This window comes from Ailuropoda melanoleuca, chromosome 2 (genome assembly GCF_002007445.2).
Source record: "Ailuropoda melanoleuca isolate Jingjing chromosome 2, ASM200744v2, whole genome shotgun sequence".
In the NCBI taxonomy this organism is placed as follows: Eukaryota; Metazoa; Chordata; class Mammalia; order Carnivora; family Ursidae; genus Ailuropoda; species Ailuropoda melanoleuca.
In genome coordinates, this window is record NC_048219.1 from 190,454,016 (window position 1) to 190,473,314 (window position 19,299).

The 19,299-nt window shown below is 45.4% G+C and overlaps 2 protein-coding genes across 14 annotated transcripts in view; one reads left to right on the forward strand and one right to left on the reverse strand.

The window, feature by feature from the left end:
- SP110 (SP110 nuclear body protein) overlaps nt 1-17,866 on the reverse strand; it is a 37,345-nt gene extending 19,479 nt beyond the window's left edge. For 5 of the 10 annotated variants that reach the window (XR_004623656.1, XM_034655360.1, XM_034655364.1 and 2 more), the window contains exons 1-10: nt 17,722-17,852; nt 15,256-15,403; nt 13,654-13,822; nt 11,357-11,610; nt 10,948-11,023; nt 8,531-8,608; nt 6,409-6,477; nt 4,345-4,494; nt 2,388-2,468; nt 1,250-1,303 (exon numbers count right to left, since the gene is read on the reverse strand). Coding sequence is in view for 9 of the 10 variants with exons in the window: in XM_034655360.1 (XP_034511251.1) it covers nt 1,250-1,303; nt 2,388-2,468; nt 4,345-4,494; nt 6,409-6,477; nt 8,531-8,608; nt 10,948-11,023; nt 11,357-11,610; nt 13,654-13,822; nt 15,256-15,402 (1,078 nt within the window). In the remaining variant the exon portion in view is untranslated. Of the gene's footprint in view, nt 1-1,249; nt 1,304-2,387; nt 2,469-4,344; nt 4,495-6,408; nt 6,478-8,530; nt 8,609-10,947; nt 11,024-11,355; nt 11,611-13,653; nt 13,823-15,255; nt 15,404-17,721 lie in introns of all 10 variants that reach the window. The other 5 variants (XM_019797748.2, XM_019797750.2, XM_034655359.1 and 2 more) reach the window with 5 other exon arrangements.
- Nucleotides 17,828-19,299, forward strand: part of LOC100464061 (nuclear body protein SP140-like protein) — a 62,581-nt gene continuing 61,109 nt past the window's right edge. The window contains exon 1 of one of the 4 annotated variants that reach the window (XM_019797743.2): nt 17,828-17,962. The gene's annotated coding sequence lies outside the window, so the exon portion shown is untranslated. Of the gene's footprint in view, nt 17,968-19,299 lie in introns of all 4 variants that reach the window. The other 3 variants (XM_019797744.2, XM_034655357.1, XM_034655358.1) reach the window with 3 other exon arrangements.

Below are 19,299 nucleotides of genomic sequence, written 5' to 3' on the forward strand. Positions count from 1 at the left end.
CTAAAAGAAAGAAAAACAGATAACACTGATATGCAGATATGTGTATTATATACACAACGAAAAAACTGTTTATAGACCATTAGTATGAGCTTCTATGTATATACAATGAGATAAATGTATGCATATTTCTAAGGTATAGAAATAAAGTGGGGGAAACGAATGAAATAGGAGTTTCACTTCCTGATTAATAACTTCCCGTACAGATTCTGTGGATTTTATTGGGAACATTGTATCACACAGGCCAGGAGAGGCTTATGCTGCACATTTTGGTGGCTTCATGTGGACAGCGCATGTCTCAGTCACACAGAGTCCCCCCCTGCAGGACGTGGAGTCTCCCAGCAGCCTTTGCGATGGTGCTGAGACCCACGCTGCCTTGGCCTTCTGGCACCTGCCTCTTTCACATACTTCTGCAATCAGGGGGAGTGCAGATAGCTGCACAGTGCTCTTCTGTGTTTTGACTCAGAAGTGACGCTTGCACCAGCTCATTGGCCAGACCCGTGATCACGGCCCTTCTGCAAGGAGCTGGGAAATGCAGCGTCCAGGGCAGGGAAGAGAACTGGAAATGGTGAGTGCTAGTACCGCTCACCACCACGGTGCGCAGGGCAGGGACTGCTGGTAAATCGACTTCCTCTGGTCTCACTTTTCTTTGCTAATCAAGCTGCCTGACTTCGAGCTGGATACCTGTCCTTCGAGAATAAAAATGACATTTCCCAGCCTCCTTTGCAGTCAGGTGTAGTCAGGTCACTCGTAGCCAGGAAATGGTAACAGAATGTCTAAAAGCAACCTGCAGATTGCGTCCTTCCGTGGCGGAGACATTCCCCCATAGACCTTGCCTCTTTCCTTTGGTGGGACTGCAGACCCGCTGGCTGGAACCCCTGAGGGGATGCCACATCCCGAGGATGGTGGTGCAATTCCTAATGAGTTTGAAATTCTAGGCGCATGAAGCCAGCCCTGACCGCCTACCTCCACATAGGAGAGAGAAATAAGATCTCTTATTTCAGCCAGTGGTTTTTTAGGGGAAGGGCGGTTCTTGTCCCACACAGCAAGCTAATCCTAATGACAGCTTCATATTGCTTTTGTAGTGTGGAAAATTTTCTATGTTGAAAAAAAGTAAATAAATCACTGTTTTAAAAAGCACAAAACTTTTTATGGTCTAGGATGTCTTTTGCAGCCTGGAAGAGCGTTAACAACCCAAAAAAGTAACATCGAATCCACCCTAACAGAGACCAAATAGGTTCTTTACACTTACGCTTTTCCCCAGGAGATTTTCCCGAAGATGGTTTATTTCCATTATTTGTTGGATCTAGAAAGTAATTAGAAAGAAAGTCATTTTAAATAGGCTTTAAACCTTGTGACCACCTCGTTTCAGATAATATTGAGTTGGCAAAGCTTTGACAGTATTATTTCAGTCCCTTCCTTTATCATGGGGAATGATGGGGTCTGAAGAGGGTTCTAGGGGACCAAGGTGCTTGTCCTGTTACACCATCCTTTATCCACGGGATCTTGGAAAAACCCACTCATCCTTTACATGTCTCAGTCTCATCTGTAAAGTCTGAATTCATTATTCAATCTTCTCCAAAGATTGTTGTAAAAATAAAATGAAATATCCATGAGAAAATTTGCAAAATTACTATATAAGTTAGTGCAATGTGGGAGAAACTATTAAAATGATCATTTGAATGTCAAGGTGGTCAAATTTAACCCAATCTTTCTAACAATAAATACTTGTCATTTGAGAGTTGCATTCTGTGAATTTGTGACACGATGACTGCATTGCCAACAAAAAGAAGAATGTTCGTGTTTTTCTCCCCCTCTGAGGATAGTGGTCGCAAATGCACAATGGTAGAGGTGGTGAGGGCAGATTCACCTGTCCGCGCATGCCCACAATGATCTCAGCTGCACTGCTCAGGTGGTCATAGTACTCATTTGTGCTTAGGATGTGCCGTTCTCCTCCCAGTTCTTCCAGAAAGGTCAAAGGAGAAACACGGAAATTCAGATCTTAGGAAAAATGTGGTTCCATGGCGTGGGCACTTTTAATAGAGTACCATGAATGTATTTAGAACACATTCAGCAGGAGTGGTATTGCCCCGATGCAGAAAAATTGGTTTGGGGATTGGGGTGGGAAATTTTACTCTTTTCATGTATGAAGTATATAGATAGACAGATATTTATTCCTCCTCAAGATAATTATCTATCTAAACATAAATGGATATATAATATATGTGTGGTATTAAAATAGCATAGGTTGTGTTCATGATTAGGAAAAAATATCTAAGAGGGCAGTGATAATGGAAAAAAGGGTTGAGAAACACTGGTTTAGAGCCAAACAGTTTTGATTTGGGCTCCTGGGGACTGCACGCCAAGACTCTGCAATCCCTCCTCTTTACCATGCAGGATTCTTGGGAGTGTGCTGGGTGGCTCCTGGGGGCTCTTTTCTTCATTCATTTCTGAAAAGTCTTCACTGATTTCTGAAAATAGAAAAGATATTTCTTTCAGATCTGAGAAAATGCCCCTGGAAAATTCCATAGGATTCTCCTGAGGTCCCAGGAAAGACTTTTTGCGGGGAAAGCAGGAGGTTCCAGGTCTTTCTTGGGCCTCCATAACCCTTCCTGAGAACGATTCTACACCTGGGTCCATCTGCCACTCTGGGGAGCAGCAGAGCAAGGCTGGACAGCAGAGCGTCCTCTACCAAGGGAGATGTCCAGTGAGGGGCAGTCATCTGAGCCCCAAGACCAGAGGCTCAAAGTGAGGTCGTGAATCCCTGGGGTACCCCAGAAACCCTTTCAGGAGATCTTTGAGGTTAAAATTGGTTCCCAACTAAGATGTTTTTGCCTTTTCACTATGTTGACATGTGCTCACACGGAGCAAGGGTCATGGCCGGGAGAGCTTCTGGTGCCCTAGCACAAACCAAACAGTGCCCCTAAAGCTTGCAGTCCTCCCTGCCACAGACCATTAAAAAAAAAAAAACCCAGTTCCACTTAAGAATGTTCTTCATGAGCCAATTAAAATGATTAACTTTATTAAATTTCTACCCTTGACTAAACATCTTTTTTTAAAGCATTTTATTTATTTATTTGAGATAGAGAGAGCGCAGGAGGGAGAGGGAGAGAGAATCTGAAGCAGACTCCCCACTGAGCACAGAGGCCTATGTGGGGCTGGATCCCACGACCGAGATCACAACCTGAGCCACAACCAAGAGTCAAGAGTCGGATGCTTAACTGACTGAGCCCCCCGGGCGCCCCCGAGTATACATCTTTTTAATAGTCTATGTGGAAAGCTGCGGACTTCGTATAAAGCAGTTCGCTACATCTTGAAGCATGAATGTCTCGAGAAAAATACTTGTGTGATTGAGCTGCAAACTCACTGTAGAATTCAGTGAACTGATTTTCCAAACGTCCAAGATATTATAAAATCCTATGTAAGTGGAAGATCACTTAAAATGCAAGACAGCATAATGCATTGTATTGCAACAGAGTATAAAAAGTAAATTTTAAAAAAATGTATTTTATTTTATTTAAATTCAATTGATTAACATAGAGTGCATTCTTAGTTTCAGAGGTGTGTAAGAACTTAATTGATATGGTCTCAGATGTTACGTCACCGCTAACCTTTAAGAAACCATCCCTTCTTGACTTTGGGTGAAATAACAAAAATGAACATACCCAGTTTTCTCAAAAAACTGTCAAAATACTCCACCCTTTTGAACTACAGATCTTCGTCAGCTGGATTATCTTCCTGTCCTTCCACCCAAGCCATGTATCCCAAACGATTGAACACAGAAGCAGCTATACGAAGCCAGCCGTCTCTGATTAAGCTAGACAGTAAGAGGTTTGTAAAAATGTAAAATGGTGCCAGTCTTCTCACCAATTTTTGTATTTGGAAAATATATTTGTGTTTCATAAGAATATGTTATTTATGTTAACAGGTAGTTGGTATATTACTGTTACTTTTAAATGGATTAACATGTAAATATTTTTGAATGATCAGTTTTAATTCCTAATGAAGTACATATAGATGAATATACACAACAGAAACAAAAGGTCTTTAGGGTCCTTCATAATTTTGAAGAGTGTAAAGAAGTCTTGGGACCAAAAAGTTGGAGAACTGCTGCCTCGGGTCACAGCTGAGGTCAGCGGTACGGTGTAGACGGAGCCGTTTCTGCACAACGTTGTCTCAGGTGCATCAGATCTTTGCTCCCTCTTGTCACAACCCCCACACCACCTTTCTCCACACTTCTCCCTCCTTCTACTGTTACCTTTCCACGTCCCCCTAATGCGGTGCCTGCTCTGTGGGAGACCCTCCCACCCTGAGCATTCAAATGGCAGATTCTGTCCCCGGCCTTACCCTCTGGTCCAGCGGTTTGGGCACATTCAGCCTTTGCCTTTTGGGCCCTTGTCATGACATTTGACTTCCTAGGTGAATCGTCCTTCCTTTGAGGTGCCTGATCCACCCCTTGGAGCTTCTCTTGGCTTTTGTGCTGAGGTGAGGTTCTCCCTAGGTGAGATAGTGAATAGTTTGTGAATACTTTTCATTGGGGTGCCCAGAAAGCCCCTCCCCCTCCCATGCCTCCAGCCCCCACACTCTGAGATCTCTGTGCCCCTGGGCCTTGTTTTCCTCCTGCTATTTCTCTGTAATTATATATTTTTTCTGGTGTGCCCCCTCCTTTCTCCCTTAGACTCACCAACCGTCTTGCCCCTGCACAAACTGTTGAAATTAATCAGACTCCCAGAGCAGTGGAATTTCCTTCCTGGGCCCTGTCATATGACACCTTCATCCTGGAGGTGGCCACATCTGAGTAAAAATAGCCAAGTGGCACAGGAGGAGTGTTATAAAGTACCTCTCCAGGTTCCTGAGGGCCTGGGTGTGGATCAGGAGGGATCCAAGAGTCCCTAGGTGTCTCTAGTGGGATGAGTGCAAGGTATCAAAGAATTGAGGTGCCTCGTGATGGAGTGAAAGTGTGGAACAAAGAGGATTTGCAAAGGTTGTCAAGGTTAGGGTTCTCTTTCCCACGGTCCTGGATGCCTTCATTTTGCCAAGGACTTATATTTATGTCTTTGGATCTGATTTTTTATTGAGTGCCAGAGTGGCATATTGTGGGGAAATTAAACTCCCTTGATTTCTCAGTGCTTCTGTAAAAAGCCCTAGCCTCCGGAGACATAGAAATAAATACAGAATAAAGATAGGGAATGCTTGCTTTCACTTCCCTAGAAATATTTTGCTTTTCACATACCATGAGGATGAGATCTGTAGCCAGTAAATTGCTGTCTGATCTAAAAGGAAAATAAAACTTCTCATCTCCTGAGATTGCCAAATGCCTACAGCGGGGCTAGCTTCCTAGGTTCAAGTCCCAAAGTACCAGGATTACTGAGCCCTCCCTCTGTAGGTATTTACACATCAAAATGGATGAAGCCCAGAATTTGGAGACATCATCAGTAAAAGCTGGAGACCCCTGGGCTTTCTCTGCCTCTTGGAAAGAGGCATTTAAATTCCAAAAGATTAGGGTGAGGCTGCAGGATTGTTTCAATCTTATCTCAAAGCAGCAAAGTTTGTTTGTTTGTTTTCCTTCTCCTTTCAGGAGGGGAAGAAAATGGCTGTCCTTGTCCTATCTGTAAAAAGAAAATCCATCATTCTCTGTCCCTTGTCTATGGGATATCATCTGCCGTCTCAGAAAGATTCCATTAGCTCTCTTCTGCCCATGGGTCTGCATGTGGGGGTAGATGCTGGGTGTTACTCTGGCTATTGAACTGGTTGTGCATATCAATAAGGAATTCTCTCCCCTGATCCAGGTGCCCGGGGTCCCTGCAGCGGTCATATACATAAAGGATGTGCCTATGCAAGTGGGTTACCATCTCAGACTCTTCATAATTTTTGACAAAGCACTTAACCTGACATGGCACAAGGGCACAGATAGCTAGCAGAAATCTTGAAATGGACAGGTCAAAAATGGAAAATTCTAAAATTTCTCCCCCAATTATTTGCATCTTCTCTAAGCAACATATGCTACCATTCACCCGGCCATTCAAGCCAGATACTGAAGAGCAAGCCTTGATTTCTCTCTCCTCCCCAGCTTCCAATTTATCAAGGTCTATCAACTCTACCACCAAGTTGGTCTTGAACTGGCCCTCCTTTCCATCTCCACTGCCAGATCTGAATGCAGAGTTCTATCAGCTTGCATGCCACCTGCCCCCCAAATGGTTGCCCTGCTTCCATTCTTTTCTTTTTCCAATTCATTCTTTACACGGCCCCAAAATTGTTCTTGTCAAACGTAAAATGGGATCATGTCATTTCACTGATTAGATCTCTTCAATGCCTCCTCATTTCATTAGAATAAAATTCAACTTCCCGCAGCTTGACCTACAAGCATGAGCTGTCTGTGGCCTCTGACCTCCTCTTGTTCTCTCTTCTTACCTTTTGGGAGCCTTTTTTTCTGGTGTCTCTTTTTTGGAGTTGACCAGATACTTCTTTTTCTTTTCTTTCCTAAAAAGAAAGGGTACACATCATCTTTTCATGGCTACAAACATAGACCTGTCACCTTTACATGTCAACAACTTTCAGCTCTCACTTTTGGTCTTCAAACCATACTGATGAGGAGGTCATTGGTGACTTTACTTGATGCTGCTTCATGGAGTAATGAGGGAGAAGAAACTCTTACATAGTGGAGGAGAGAGGGACACAAAGAGATGGGGACAATGAATTTAGCTAACTCATTTCTAGCAGTTTGGGTGTAAAATGGAGGAGAGAGCTATGGAAGCTGGTGAGGTGAGCTGAGGATCAAGAGGAAGCTCTTTTTATGAGCTATGATAGGCTTGGGCAGTGGCTGAATGCAGATCCTGTGACAGGGAGGTGCTGAATTCTCAGGAGAGAGAACGGATCAGGGACCCCATCAGGTAAGGTATAAGGATTGTTGTCGAGAGAAAGGGGAGCCGGAGAGGAGGGGGCAGGTGCAGTTAGAGCTTGCTGGTTGGTTGCAGGAACTGAGGGTAGTCCTTTCAGATGCCTTTCCATGAAATAGGAGGAAAAGTAATCTGTTAAGAAAAAGGAGGTTGTGAGGGGGTCAGCAGTTTGAAGAAAAAGCTCAAGGTTGGAAAGGATCATTGCAAGAAGTGGAATTGTCATACAGTGTGGGAGGACCAGTAATGCTGGACTCATGAAGACACAGCCCATGTGTCCTGTCTGCTGTGTGGCTCTCCCCCTCAGATGTAGTGGGCAGAAAGCAGATAATGGGTCCCTCTAAGACCTGCCAGAGGGGTCTAGGAAAAGACAGAGAGAGGCAAGGCAGATTAAGATATCAGCAAGAGGTTATGGAAGCGATGGTTTGCGGACTCTAACCTGGTATGAAGGAGTATGAAGAGAGGCATACGACGAACCAGAAAAGAGAAAGGCCAGTGGACTGGTCATCCAAGTGAGGTTGAAGGACAGCTCCAGAGGGAACAAATTGTATAAAGAAGAAACCAGGCAGGGATACTTTCAAATTAATTTTTTAAAAAGATTTTATTTGTTCATTTGAGAGAGAAAGAGAGAACGCACGTGAGAGCTGGGGGAGGACCAGAGAGAGAGGGATTGCAGACTGCACGGAGTGTGGAGCCCGATGCGGGCCTTGATACCACAACCCTGAAATCATGACCTGAGCCAAAATCAAGAGTCAGGGGCTTAACTGACTGAGCCACCCAGGGGACCCTCAAATTAATTTTTTAAGATCGGGCTGGGTAGGAGAGCTCAGAGATTGAACAATGGCTGTAGGAGGAGCAGACTTCAAGGATTAGATGTCAAAAAAGAGAATTCTGAAATTAGTTATTGGAAGGTCAAGCGGGCCTCCATGATGAGAAGGCTGATGGGTTGCCTTTGGGTGCAGGAGGCCAAGAATTGGTGCAGGAAAAAGTCACGGGAAAAGAACTGAGGATGGATCTGAGGGCCTGTTATCCCTGTGTACCTTGAAGGTGTCCAGGATGGTGGCAGGACTTGAACTGACAGAAAAATTCTAAGTCAGCCTTTGAGTTGTGCTGAGGAATTGGGGACAAGTCAAGGATGATCGTGATGAAGAAGGAGGGAGCATTTCATCTGAATGGTTCAGCCTCAAAGTAGAGGATGCAGGAACAAGGGGCTGGCCAGGGATGGTGGGCAGCAAGCAGTGGATGTCCTCCCTGCCTTCCACCATGAGTGATAGCAGAGAGTATGCAGCCCTGTCTTAAAAGAAAGCAGTGTCCTCTCAGGGGAACCCACTTTCAGTTAAGAGGGAGGGACGACTAACCCTCTAAGAAGTTGTGGGTAAAGGGGACCGTGATGATTTCAGAGCAGGTGTTTGCAAGAGGTGCATATCTCAATGGCCATCAATGCCTTCTGGCTTCCCTACAATCTTCGTGAAGGCTCTCAAGGAAGACGCAGTGAATGGGGGCTGCAGAAACAAGCTGTAATGAGCGTCATGACTACAATCACATGGTGGGTGCTTCTGACAAAACAGGACCAGAAAAGCAGAAAGCAGCTCCAAATTCACACTCCTGACGTCTGCAGGAGAAAGGCAACCCTTCCTTACCTTTCTTTCTGAGAGGAGTGCTGGGCGCCTCCTGGAGCTCCCTGGGGCCACTTGGTTTAGGAGAGTCATCGCTCATCACTAACAAAGGAAAGAGAATTGGGTTCAGCGCTTGGAACAGGCTGAAGGAAAAGTCCCGAGGGAGCTGAGGGGAGGGCAGGAGGGTGCGGGACTGCCAGCCCGAGGGGCTCCCTGGCTCTGCCTTGATTTGATCAGTTTGTGGTTGGCGTTCCCTGCGTGGCCATCCTGGTGAAGCAGGGAACTATTGCCCCACAGAGGAGGGCTCAGTGTGAACCATTCCGAGAGGCTCCCCTTCCTCAGTAGAAGAGAGGAACAAGGGCTCTCAGCCACCCTCACACGGGAACGAGGCTGCGAGTGGGGTGAGTGCTGACCTTGACTTCTGGTGGCTTCAGTGAAGGGGAATGTCTTCACCATGGGAAAAATACACGTTATTGCTCAGAGGTCTGTGAACAGATATTTTTGAACCCCTCTCTTTGTCATTATTTCACCTTGAACAATAATAAAGGAAGCTAAGTGCCTTACATATTTCTGTGTACAAGGACCTCTGCTTGGCTAGCACGTGTTAATAGCAAATACATACAAAGTTCTTGTTTTTGCGGCTCGAAGAAGACAGAAGGGCTAAAAGCCGTTATAAATCTCAAGTAAGACCGCTACCTTCTTGTCTGCATGGTGCTAAGAGATCAGTCTCAAATTTCGGCCTGCTCAAGAACAGGTCATGGAGGCAGATGGCAAGCAGTCATGAGACATTTTAAATAATTTGTTGCATTTCAAATTATTTTAATTCTATCAACTCTTAAAAATCGAAATGATATAGAAACGACTAGGGTGAAGGTGAAACTTCCCACAGTCAGGGTGGGGGCTGGGAAAAAGAACCATCTGGGCCACACAGTTTTTGTTTGCTTCATATTTGTCTGGAGTAGTTTTGAGCTTTACCTTATCGCAGTGACCTCAGAGCGTCGGTGAGTCACAGAGCTCTGCTCTGACTCAGGCCCCTGTCCTTTCCCCAGGGTTCCTGCCACCAGCCCTCATGGTGATGAATGTTCTCAGTTAGCAGACCTCCTAGTGACGTTTGCAGCCCAGGCCCCGTGGGTGGTAGTGGGGCTCCTGTTCCTCATCTTCGGTGCCCCCGCTCCAAGTCTACCTTTCCCAGACTCGTCTCCCTTGTCCTCCCCAGGGTCTCCTACATGTCTGAGCTCCCGAAGGCTGGGTGCACAGCACGAAGATGGTGGTCTAGAGTGGCAAGGAGAGCCCCATCTCAAGAAGATCCAGATGGCCTCTCCTCTCGGTAGACAGGGAAAGTAAGCAAGCTTCAGTTTCTACATCAAGATTACCTGGCACGGGGCCTGGTGGGGGCATCTCTTGAGCATTTCTTTATCATTTATTTGGGGGCTCAGGTTGTTACCGGACACTGAGCAGAGGAAGAAGAGGAATTTCAGATCCCGGGACCAGCGAACAGGGACCAGAGGGGGAGAAACAACACCCATCTATTCCAGCCAGTAAAAACAAAGGAGCCAACGGAACACCAAGGCCCAGCAAGGGTGGGATGGAGAGGGAGAGTCAGCTATCATTTCCTTTCAACTAGCTGCTTACTAATTTCTTCTACTTTATTATTTTTAAAAATTTTAATTCTAGTGTAGTTAACATACAGCATTATATTAGTTTCAGGTGTAGGATACAGTAATTCACTACTTACTAATTTAATAATTTATTTTTTTCTTTCTTTCGGTAATCTAGAAGATGAACTCTTCCACTGCTATTGGCTTCATGATCATGTTAACCTTATGTGGTTGGCGAGTATTAGAGGAGTGAAGGAAACATCTGGACCAAAGGGGGCCCTTTATGCTCAGTATTGGAGAATCCACGATACCATTTTTGACAGCACCCGATAAAACTCCATGGTTACATTTAATGCAATCAAAGTCCTTAATAATGATGGTTGGGAGAGATGAGAAACACAATTTTGGAAGCTAAATCTTTCAACGTTTTAGCAGCTCTTTCAACCAGCAGATCTTCCAACATTTTATCATCTTTTCTAATAATTTCGATAACATTACTCTTAGAATCCAAACTACATAAAAATGAATATGATTGAAACTGAAAGGCCCCTGCAATCAGAGGGTGAGTAGTTGAGTAAGGGTCACAGAGGGGTGTATTGCGCAAGTTACGTGTCCATTCTGAACACTGTTATTAGTTGGAGATCACGGCGTCGAACCGGTGTGGAGGCATCCCTGACAAGATGTCCTGTGCTGAGCTGGGGCGTCAGTTCCCCTGTTTCTTTTTCTTTGCCACACCCGGGTCTTTTTCCTCGGGCTTCCGCCACAAGCCTCTGGGTTGGCAGGTGCATGTTTGGCCCGCATACCCACTTTGGACCGGACTGAGTCAGCCCCGAGCAGTATTACCTCGCACGGTGTCGGAGGGCGTGCCGGGCGTCCCTTGTGAGTCTTCGTCATCGTTTATTTGGGATGTTAAGTTGTCGTTGGTAATTGAAGGGAGGAAGAAAAATCATTACAGGGTACAGGGACAGAGTGTCAGGGAGGAAAGCAAAGGGTAAAAGCACCCAGGACAGAAGCACCAATACCCCAGGGCAGAGAGTTGGGCTGTTCCAGGGGTGGGAAGCAGGTGTTTGGGCTCTAGGCTTTCCCCAAGCCCCTGGCAGTGCCCATAGTCCTTCTTGGAGAAGTCTGTGTGGTAGGTGGGCACATGGGATGGACCAGATTAACAAAAAGATGGGACCCTGGACTTCTAGACATGACCACAGGTACCCTAGGCTGGGGAGGCACAGGTGTTGGACAAAGTCTTCCTCTTACCTGGAGTGATGCTTTCTTCCTGGGTGGCTCTGGGGAGAGTCACGGCAGGGTCAGAAGGGCTGGATGGTTCTCCCACGATCTCAGCACTGTGCTGTGTGGATGTGCTGGGCTCCATGATACTGGGTGCATGGGGTGGGTGGCTCTGGGGTGGGGGCAGCGGCAGCAGCGTCTGGAGGGAACACCCTTCTGCTGGGTTGGCTGGGGCTTCGAGGAGAGTCGGCACAGCTCTGCTCCATCCTCCGCAGCAATTGACAACTGGGATTGGTGAAGGAACACACATCAACATCCTGGCTACTCAGCATTATTAGGGAATTTCTCTGTACAGGACTTCCGAAGGGTCTGGGGCATGGAGTGATTCATCCTCCTCCAGGCGTAGAGAATCGAGTCATCACCAGCATACCCATATGTGGCCCTTTCCTATTCCATGTGCTTGATTTGGGCATTAGACCTCTGGTCTAATACCAAAGTCGTTTCACACATAAAGCTGAGTTTGACTTTGTGCTCAGGGATTTAATTTTCTTTAGCTTTTCTTTCTTTTTTTTTTTTTAAAGATTTTATTTATTTATTCGACAGAGATAGCCAGCAAGAGAGGGAACACAAGCAGGGGGAGTGCGAGAGGAAGAAGCAGGCTCATAGCGGAGGAGCCTGATGTGGCTCGATCCCATAACGCCGGGATCACGCCCTGAGCCAAAGGCAGACGCTTAACCGCTGTGCCACCCAGGCGCCCCGTCTTTAGCTTTTCTTTAATTTGGTTTCAGAATTTAGACAATTTTGTAGGATGTTATAATTTTAATATAATGTTTTACTAAATAATTGCATCACACCTCCCAGTAGCAAATAAGATAAAATGTAAATTCCTTCACATGGTGCATCCTTTCTACTCTGGTTTCTGCTCCTTTCTGCAGAACGAGCTTCTGTGCCTCCCTGCCTCGCACCCTGGGATGGGCCACACCAAGCTTCCTCCCCAACTTCAACACTCCGGGCCCTTGGTTTTCTGTGCGCAATTCCTTCCACGGCCAGGTTTCTCTTATGATTCTTCTCCAACATTTATTTCAGGAGTTGAGTTGTCTCAACCCGTGAACAGAAAAAAGAAAGTAAGGTGGGATTTTGGAGAGGGGCCTAGAACAAAAGCACAGAGTTGCAGATCCAGAAAGACGCATGAGCTCGGCTACGTCCAGGGGCATCACAAGGTGTGGTGCCTCTGGCTCTCAGACTGACTTAGCGTGGCCTCTAAGAACCCAGTCCTCCCCGTGGCGCCCCAATGCTACCAGGAGCACGGGCTCAGGTGCACCTGTGCCGGCTGGGAGGGGAGCTTTTCTCTTTCACAGCCCCTTTAGCTCAAGGAGTCATTTCTCTTTTGGGGGAGGAACCTCTTGCTGTCAACATTGGTGACCCCACTAACAAAATGTCACAATGCGGTGTGATCTGCTGGTCTTGCTGTTATTCTCAGCTAAGTGAACCATGCGCTTTGGCCAAAGGGTTTGTCCTTAAACCGAAAGTGATCGTGTCACCTCTTCCCCTTGTCCTGGCTTCTTTCTTCCCAGCTCTGTCCTTGCTCATTCTCCTGCTCTTTATTCATCCAGCTCGTTCTCATTGTTCCCAGTGTGTGTCACGTTCTGCTTCCTTCTTCTACCCTCTCTTTCTCTCTTCAGCTCCCTCTCCTCTCTCCTCTGGCTTTACACTCTGCCTTCCACCTGTCCTTGTTTGAGAGACGGATTGAAATCTCAGGCCCCGGTGCTAGGATACCCAAGTAGGACAGCTGGCTCTGCTCTTCGCAGACAAGTAACTTTAGGAAAGTTATTCTGAGCTTTAATTTCTTCATATGTCAGATGGGGATAATAACAACTTCACAGGATTGTTTTAAAGATGATATGAGACTATCATGTAAAGTGCTTGGGACGATGTCTGGTACATAGTAAGTACTAAAAAAAAAAAAAGGTACTTATTGTCCATCCCTATTCATTTCTCTTCCCCTCTGGCTCTCCTCATCCTTCTGCCAGACTGAGTCTCTGCAACTGCATTTCCGTAGAGACTGTCCAGTGGGATAAACTGGACAACTTTCCCCCACTTCATAGAACAGGTAAGACGGAAATGTGTCTTCTAGAAATTTATCTTGGAGAGCTGGGGCTGGAGGCTGCTCTTCCCGGTGCACCTGCGAGAGGGCACGCTCCCTATCTTCCCAGAGAACCTGGCACTCGAAGTGCCTAATTCCACGGGGCTGAAAGCCAGCCCGAACTTGGAGCATAGCAACGTCTGGCATGATTTTATAGCCCAAAAGATATTCAAGAAGCCTCGTACCACTTCTGAAGCCCTTGAGAATTGTCATCAGGTGCGGGTATTCATGCAGGTTAATTCGGCTGAACAACATCTCCAGAAATGAGACACTGAAGTTCTTTTCCAGGTGGGTGAGGACGTTGTACACCACTCTGGGGATGGGGACCTGATTTCTACAGGCCTCCATGGATTCCTTAAAAAAATGGAATCAAGGATTATTATAAATGATTATAAAATGGAATGGAAGTTTATCGTACATTGTGGTTTTCTAAGTCATAAGAATGGTATTTTGTTCTGTTATGAAGGAACTTAACACAAATGCACAAACTCGAATGCAGTAGAGAAGTCACAGTTCCACATGTTTACTTCTAACCTCACATAGATTTGGATTGTTAGCCATAGGAATAAATAGTTTAGCCTTCTTTAAAATAAGTCTGCTTTGTGAACCTTATTTTAGGTACATTTAAGGGAAGAAAGAAATTTTAGGAAAGGAAAAGGGGAGTCAAAGGCTGCTACTGTGTAATTAATTCTCTAAGGCTGTGGGCAGAGCTCCGTAGCAATGGCAGGAGAGAACTGACTGCATAACACTTCCAGAGCACTACTAGGCTAGTCCTTGGGTACAGAGCAATGGATAAGACCAACCTGGGGCTACTCATATTGAGGCGGGGGACACTGTCAGGTGGAGAAGATGGGCATTAAATAATAAGCAAATAAAAGAAATGCCCGGTTGCTATTGAGAGAAGTGTTAGAAAGGAAAGCATAGATTTTTCTAAGAAATCAGATGAGTGGGTTAAGGAAGCCTCTCTGAGCAGTGACGTCTGGGCTGTGACGTGAAGAGGGGTTGGAACCAACCAGGCCGAGACAGGGAGAAGACTGTTCGACCACTGCTGTACTTCCCTGGGCCTGGGGCTCAGGAAATGCATAAAAGAACCCTAAAATTATACCTAAAATTATAAAAGAATGCCATTTTTGTCCACATAGCCACGTCTTCCAATGCCTGCCTTGCTTCACATTTGAATGAACTGTGCACACCAAGCTCCTAGGAATGGGGAGGGCGCCCTTAGTGGTGGAATGGTATCACCCCTCCAAAAGGATGTCCACTTGAAACCTTTGAATGTGACCTTATTTGGAAAAAGGGTCTTTGCAAATGTAATTAAGTTAGAATCTTGAGATGAGATTATCCTGGATTAGGGTGGGCTCCACATCACAATGACCAGTGTCCTCATAAAAGAAGATAAGGAGAAAAGACAAGGAAAGGAAAAGGTGATGTAGAGATTGATGTGGAGATTGAAACAGCAATTGTAGGTGATGTTTCGACAAGCCCAGGAACACAAAGTGTTGCTGGTGCCACCAGAAGTTAGGAGCGTCAGGAACAGACTCTCCCTGGGAGCCTCGAGAGGAACCCACCCTGCCAACACCTTGATTTTGTACTTCCAACCGAAGCCACCTGGGTTGAGGTCATTTGTATGGCAGCCCCTGTGACCCCGTCGTTCCCTGATAATGCACATTTTGGACCATGCCTTCCAAGCTCCAGAAGCCGTAGGGGTTTGTGTTTTTGAAACTTCAATATTTGGGACTTCTTGGTGGGGGCTGGGCTGCCACGGGAAAGCAGGCAGCACGACTCACCCTGTACATTGTCTCAGTGATGAAGAAGTTGTCTCGGAGGCCTTCGAGGAAGGGAAATGGCTTGTATATGGCATAGGCAATCTCCAGCTTCTGGTATATGAACTGCTGGAGAAGAGTGTCTTCTAAGGCCCTGGTCATGGTGAACATCCTATGAAAGACGCGGGAGAAGAGAGGAAAGACTCTGGGAACCTGGGGAGCTGCTCTTTGTGCTCAGTGGGCATCTTCAGACCAGCATCCTGGTTCTAAAGGCAGCTCTTAGCAGTCTGCAAAGCAATGCCTGCCTCAAAGTCTCATGGGTACAAGAGGCAATGACAACACCCAGCGACCATGGAGGCAGAAAGTGACCAATAATATGATGCCTAAATCCCAAAGGGGCTGCTGGTAAACATAAGACGGATATTTAAAATAGCTAATATCTATCGAGTACTTCCAATGTGCCAGACTTTGTTCTAAGAGTAAAACATGCAGTAACTTCTTTGATCTTCACAAAACCTTGCAAGACAGTTACTATGATTGTACCCATTATACTGCGAAGGACACTGAGACGTAGAGATGTTTACTAACTTGCTCTAAATCGCACGACTTAGAACTGGTAGAGGTAAACAAATTCCAACTTTCTGCTTCTAGGTTTATGGTCATAAGTTCTATGGTCCAAGGTTATGCTGAACTGAATTAAGATTGCCTGGGCAGCAGCTTAAGGCAGACACCAGCAAAGCTCGTAAAGAGGGACCACCCAGTAATGTGTAGAAAGACGAAAACCTGATAATATTTAGAAACTCTAGTGACCTACCTACAATCTTTGACACACAAGCAGGCCAAACACAAACAGTCATGAAAGATGTGAAAGACATGATTAATAACTGATTTATTATATGTATCAATTTCATATCTCAGGACAGACACACACTTTTCCCAGGCCCATGTGACATTTATAAAAATTAGTCATTGATAGGCCAGGAGAAAATATCCATAAGTTATAATAGGCAGAAAACTTAAAGATGACGTTGCTGACAAATTGTCAAGACAAGTATACTAACAAAAACTTCAATTACCTAGAGATTTTTTTTTAAAACAAAATAGAGATCCCATTCGTCCAACTTCATTTTGTGTATGATTGAGAACTAAACTGTAATTAATGACTGTTTCCAGGATTAATCCCAATGCTAGATTGAGCAACCCTGCTCTCTCTACTCATTCCCACATCCTTTAAGTTTGACAGGAAAAAAAAAACATATTGTAAAAATAGAATAAACCATAACAGCATTGGAAAAGAAAAGATGCCATAAGGGGTCTATAATTGTGAAGAAATCCTGGAGATTCAGAACAGGTGGAAGGGAAATCTAGCATTCATGATATAGACAGAATCCATCATATGGGGAAGAACACTGCAAAGATCAGCACAGAGCCGGGGAAAGCCAGAATGAACACATGGTAAGAGGAGGAAATGGCCCTGGGATTACATTTAGGATGATTAATTATACAACAGCATCAGAACATAATATCCACCAGGTTCCTTATCTGTTATGATTCTCAAGACTGAAAGCAGGGTGCAGAGAGGTTAAGTAACAACCCGAGGTTGGCAAAGCAGAGCTTGTCTGACTCAAGCCCCATTTTACTAGTACATGATATTGGTTCTCATATGCTAGCGTTCAGATTTTTATCATGTAAAGGAGTCTTAAAAACAAAAAAGCAAAAGGCAAACATCCATGTAGAAAGAAAAGCAAAAGACATAAATAGGCAGTTAGGTCAAATGTGCAGTAAATATATAAAGAAAACATGGCGATTCACTAGTAGTTGGGACAGCACAGAAGAGGACAACTTAATAATGTTTGCCTGTCAAACTGTCCTGCAAAAAGAATAAAAACAATAATCACAGACGTTCCTGGTGAAAACGTAAACAGGTCCAAATGTTCTGGAGGCTAATTAAGCAATCGGGGTCAGATGTTTCAAAGTATGTATTCCCTTGAATTTATTTCCCAGGAATTCCCAGGAATTTATTTCAAGGAAGCAATCATAAATGTGCTTAAGGAAAATATATAAAAAGTTCACGAAACACTAGAGAGGAAATTAAATGTTCTCTCATTATCTCTTTTCCACCAACTACCTGTAGTTACATGCACAATGGATAATAAATGAGTTGCCCATTTGGGGCAGAGTGCAAATTACAGAGCATGGGAGAGGAGAGTAGGGAGCAAATCTTGGTTCCATCCACAACAATAGGCTCAAATTTAGGGAAAAAAGAGTTGAGCTGTGTCTCTGCTCCCCCACTACTCCTACATCTGTCCCCCTTTTTCAGAGTCTCTGGTTAAATCCCACATACCTCTCTCTTTGGAAGACAATATTTTACCAAGAGAGAGGCTCACAGTTTCAAGAGTTGGGCTCCATCCTGTAGCTGCTGCCAGGAAATCAGCTGTCAGAGCCCAATCACCAAAAATGAAGAATAAAGCAGCCGAGACAAAAACCCACCTGGATGCTGTGTCTGCCACCTGCTCCTGCCCCTTTCCTGGGTCTGGCGGCCAGGGATCACTCCTGGAAGACGGAGAGAATAGCAGGGAGATGCCAGTGGGTGAAACAGGAAGTCTGTGCTTTGCCACATGCAGTGAGGGCCAGGCTTCCGGAGAAAAGAAAAGTGAAAGTATTTGGAGCAGATCGTGCAGGAGGCTGAAGACAGTGCCTGCTGCCTCCCTCCATCTCCGACCAGACACTTGTGAGGTTCCCGGGGCATTTGGGGGAGGTGGGGGTTTCTGCCGTCTGGACCAGCCTGGGGAGGGGTGTGCATAGGGAGGAGGCATAGGGGTCCAGCCCCAGGGGCCATGGGAGGGAACTGGGAACATACCATCTGTGTGCTTCCCTACCTACTTCTATTTCCCCAGGACTTGTCCTGCTTCTGTACATTTGGGAGGATGAAAATGTTCCCACACTGAAGTGTGGTAGTGGTTGTACAACCGAATAAATTTGCTAGAAATCGCCAAACTTTAAAAAACAAAAACCAAAGGGGAGGGGAGGTAACTCAGAAATGCCTATCATTTGTCAGGATAAAATTATTGCCTGAGAAAGTTGAGATAAAAGGGAACCTGAATATAATCTGAAATCACATAAAGGTAGGCAGACCTCTGGGCAGGAAAGCGGCCAGGGGCCAGGCGGGCATTTGGGAGCCGGGGATGTGAGGAAGTCAGGTCTAAGACAGAACTGGGCTCAGGAGAAGACTCTAGAACAGCCACTTCAGGGAAGGCAGTATACCCCCTCCACACACCCTTTAAAGATTCCCTATGTACATTGGCACGTAAGGTCTGTGAGAACACAAATCTGTTTAACATTATTTAAATCAATAGTTCTCAAATGTGTTCTGCCCATGAGCTCCCCTTACCAGCACACCCATGCTCCTCAGAAAAAAAAGATGGGTGAAATGGTTCTGGGGTCTAAGAAGCCTTGAAACCAAGGCTCACCTGCTTGAGTGAGAGCGCTTCCATGCTCGCGATGGAGGCACCAGCATCCCCGAGCATATTCTAGGGCAACAGGCCCAGCCCTGGTGCTGGAAGGTCACCTCTTAAAGAAGACGGAAGCGTAGGAGCCTCAGGAAGCCCACAGCGTGATGCTCAAGGCTGAGGAGAGCGTGCTGTGGTGCCTCAGAACTTGGTAGCCTACAGCGCTGTGCGGCGTAGGGACATGGGCAGCGAGAGGGATTCAGACCATTTTGTACAATTGTCACATTTCATGGACCTGAAGCCCTCCACTTACCCTGAAAAATCCCCTAATGGACATTGGACATCCTAGCCTGGAACCAAGACTCTCCTCCTTTAGACCCATCCGGAGATAGATTAGGCAAAGGCAAAAAAAAAAAAAAGAAAAAGAAAAAAGCAGGTGTGGAAACAATGCCAGATCAAACAGAAATGATTAAACTAGAAATAGATATGAATAAAGATAAAAATGTTTCTATCTCAGCAACACATGCTTGAGAATATAGTAATAATGGGAAAACTTCAGCTGCTATTTCAATGACATGTGTATTGAGAATTTACTAAAATTATGTATAATTCCTTTTTA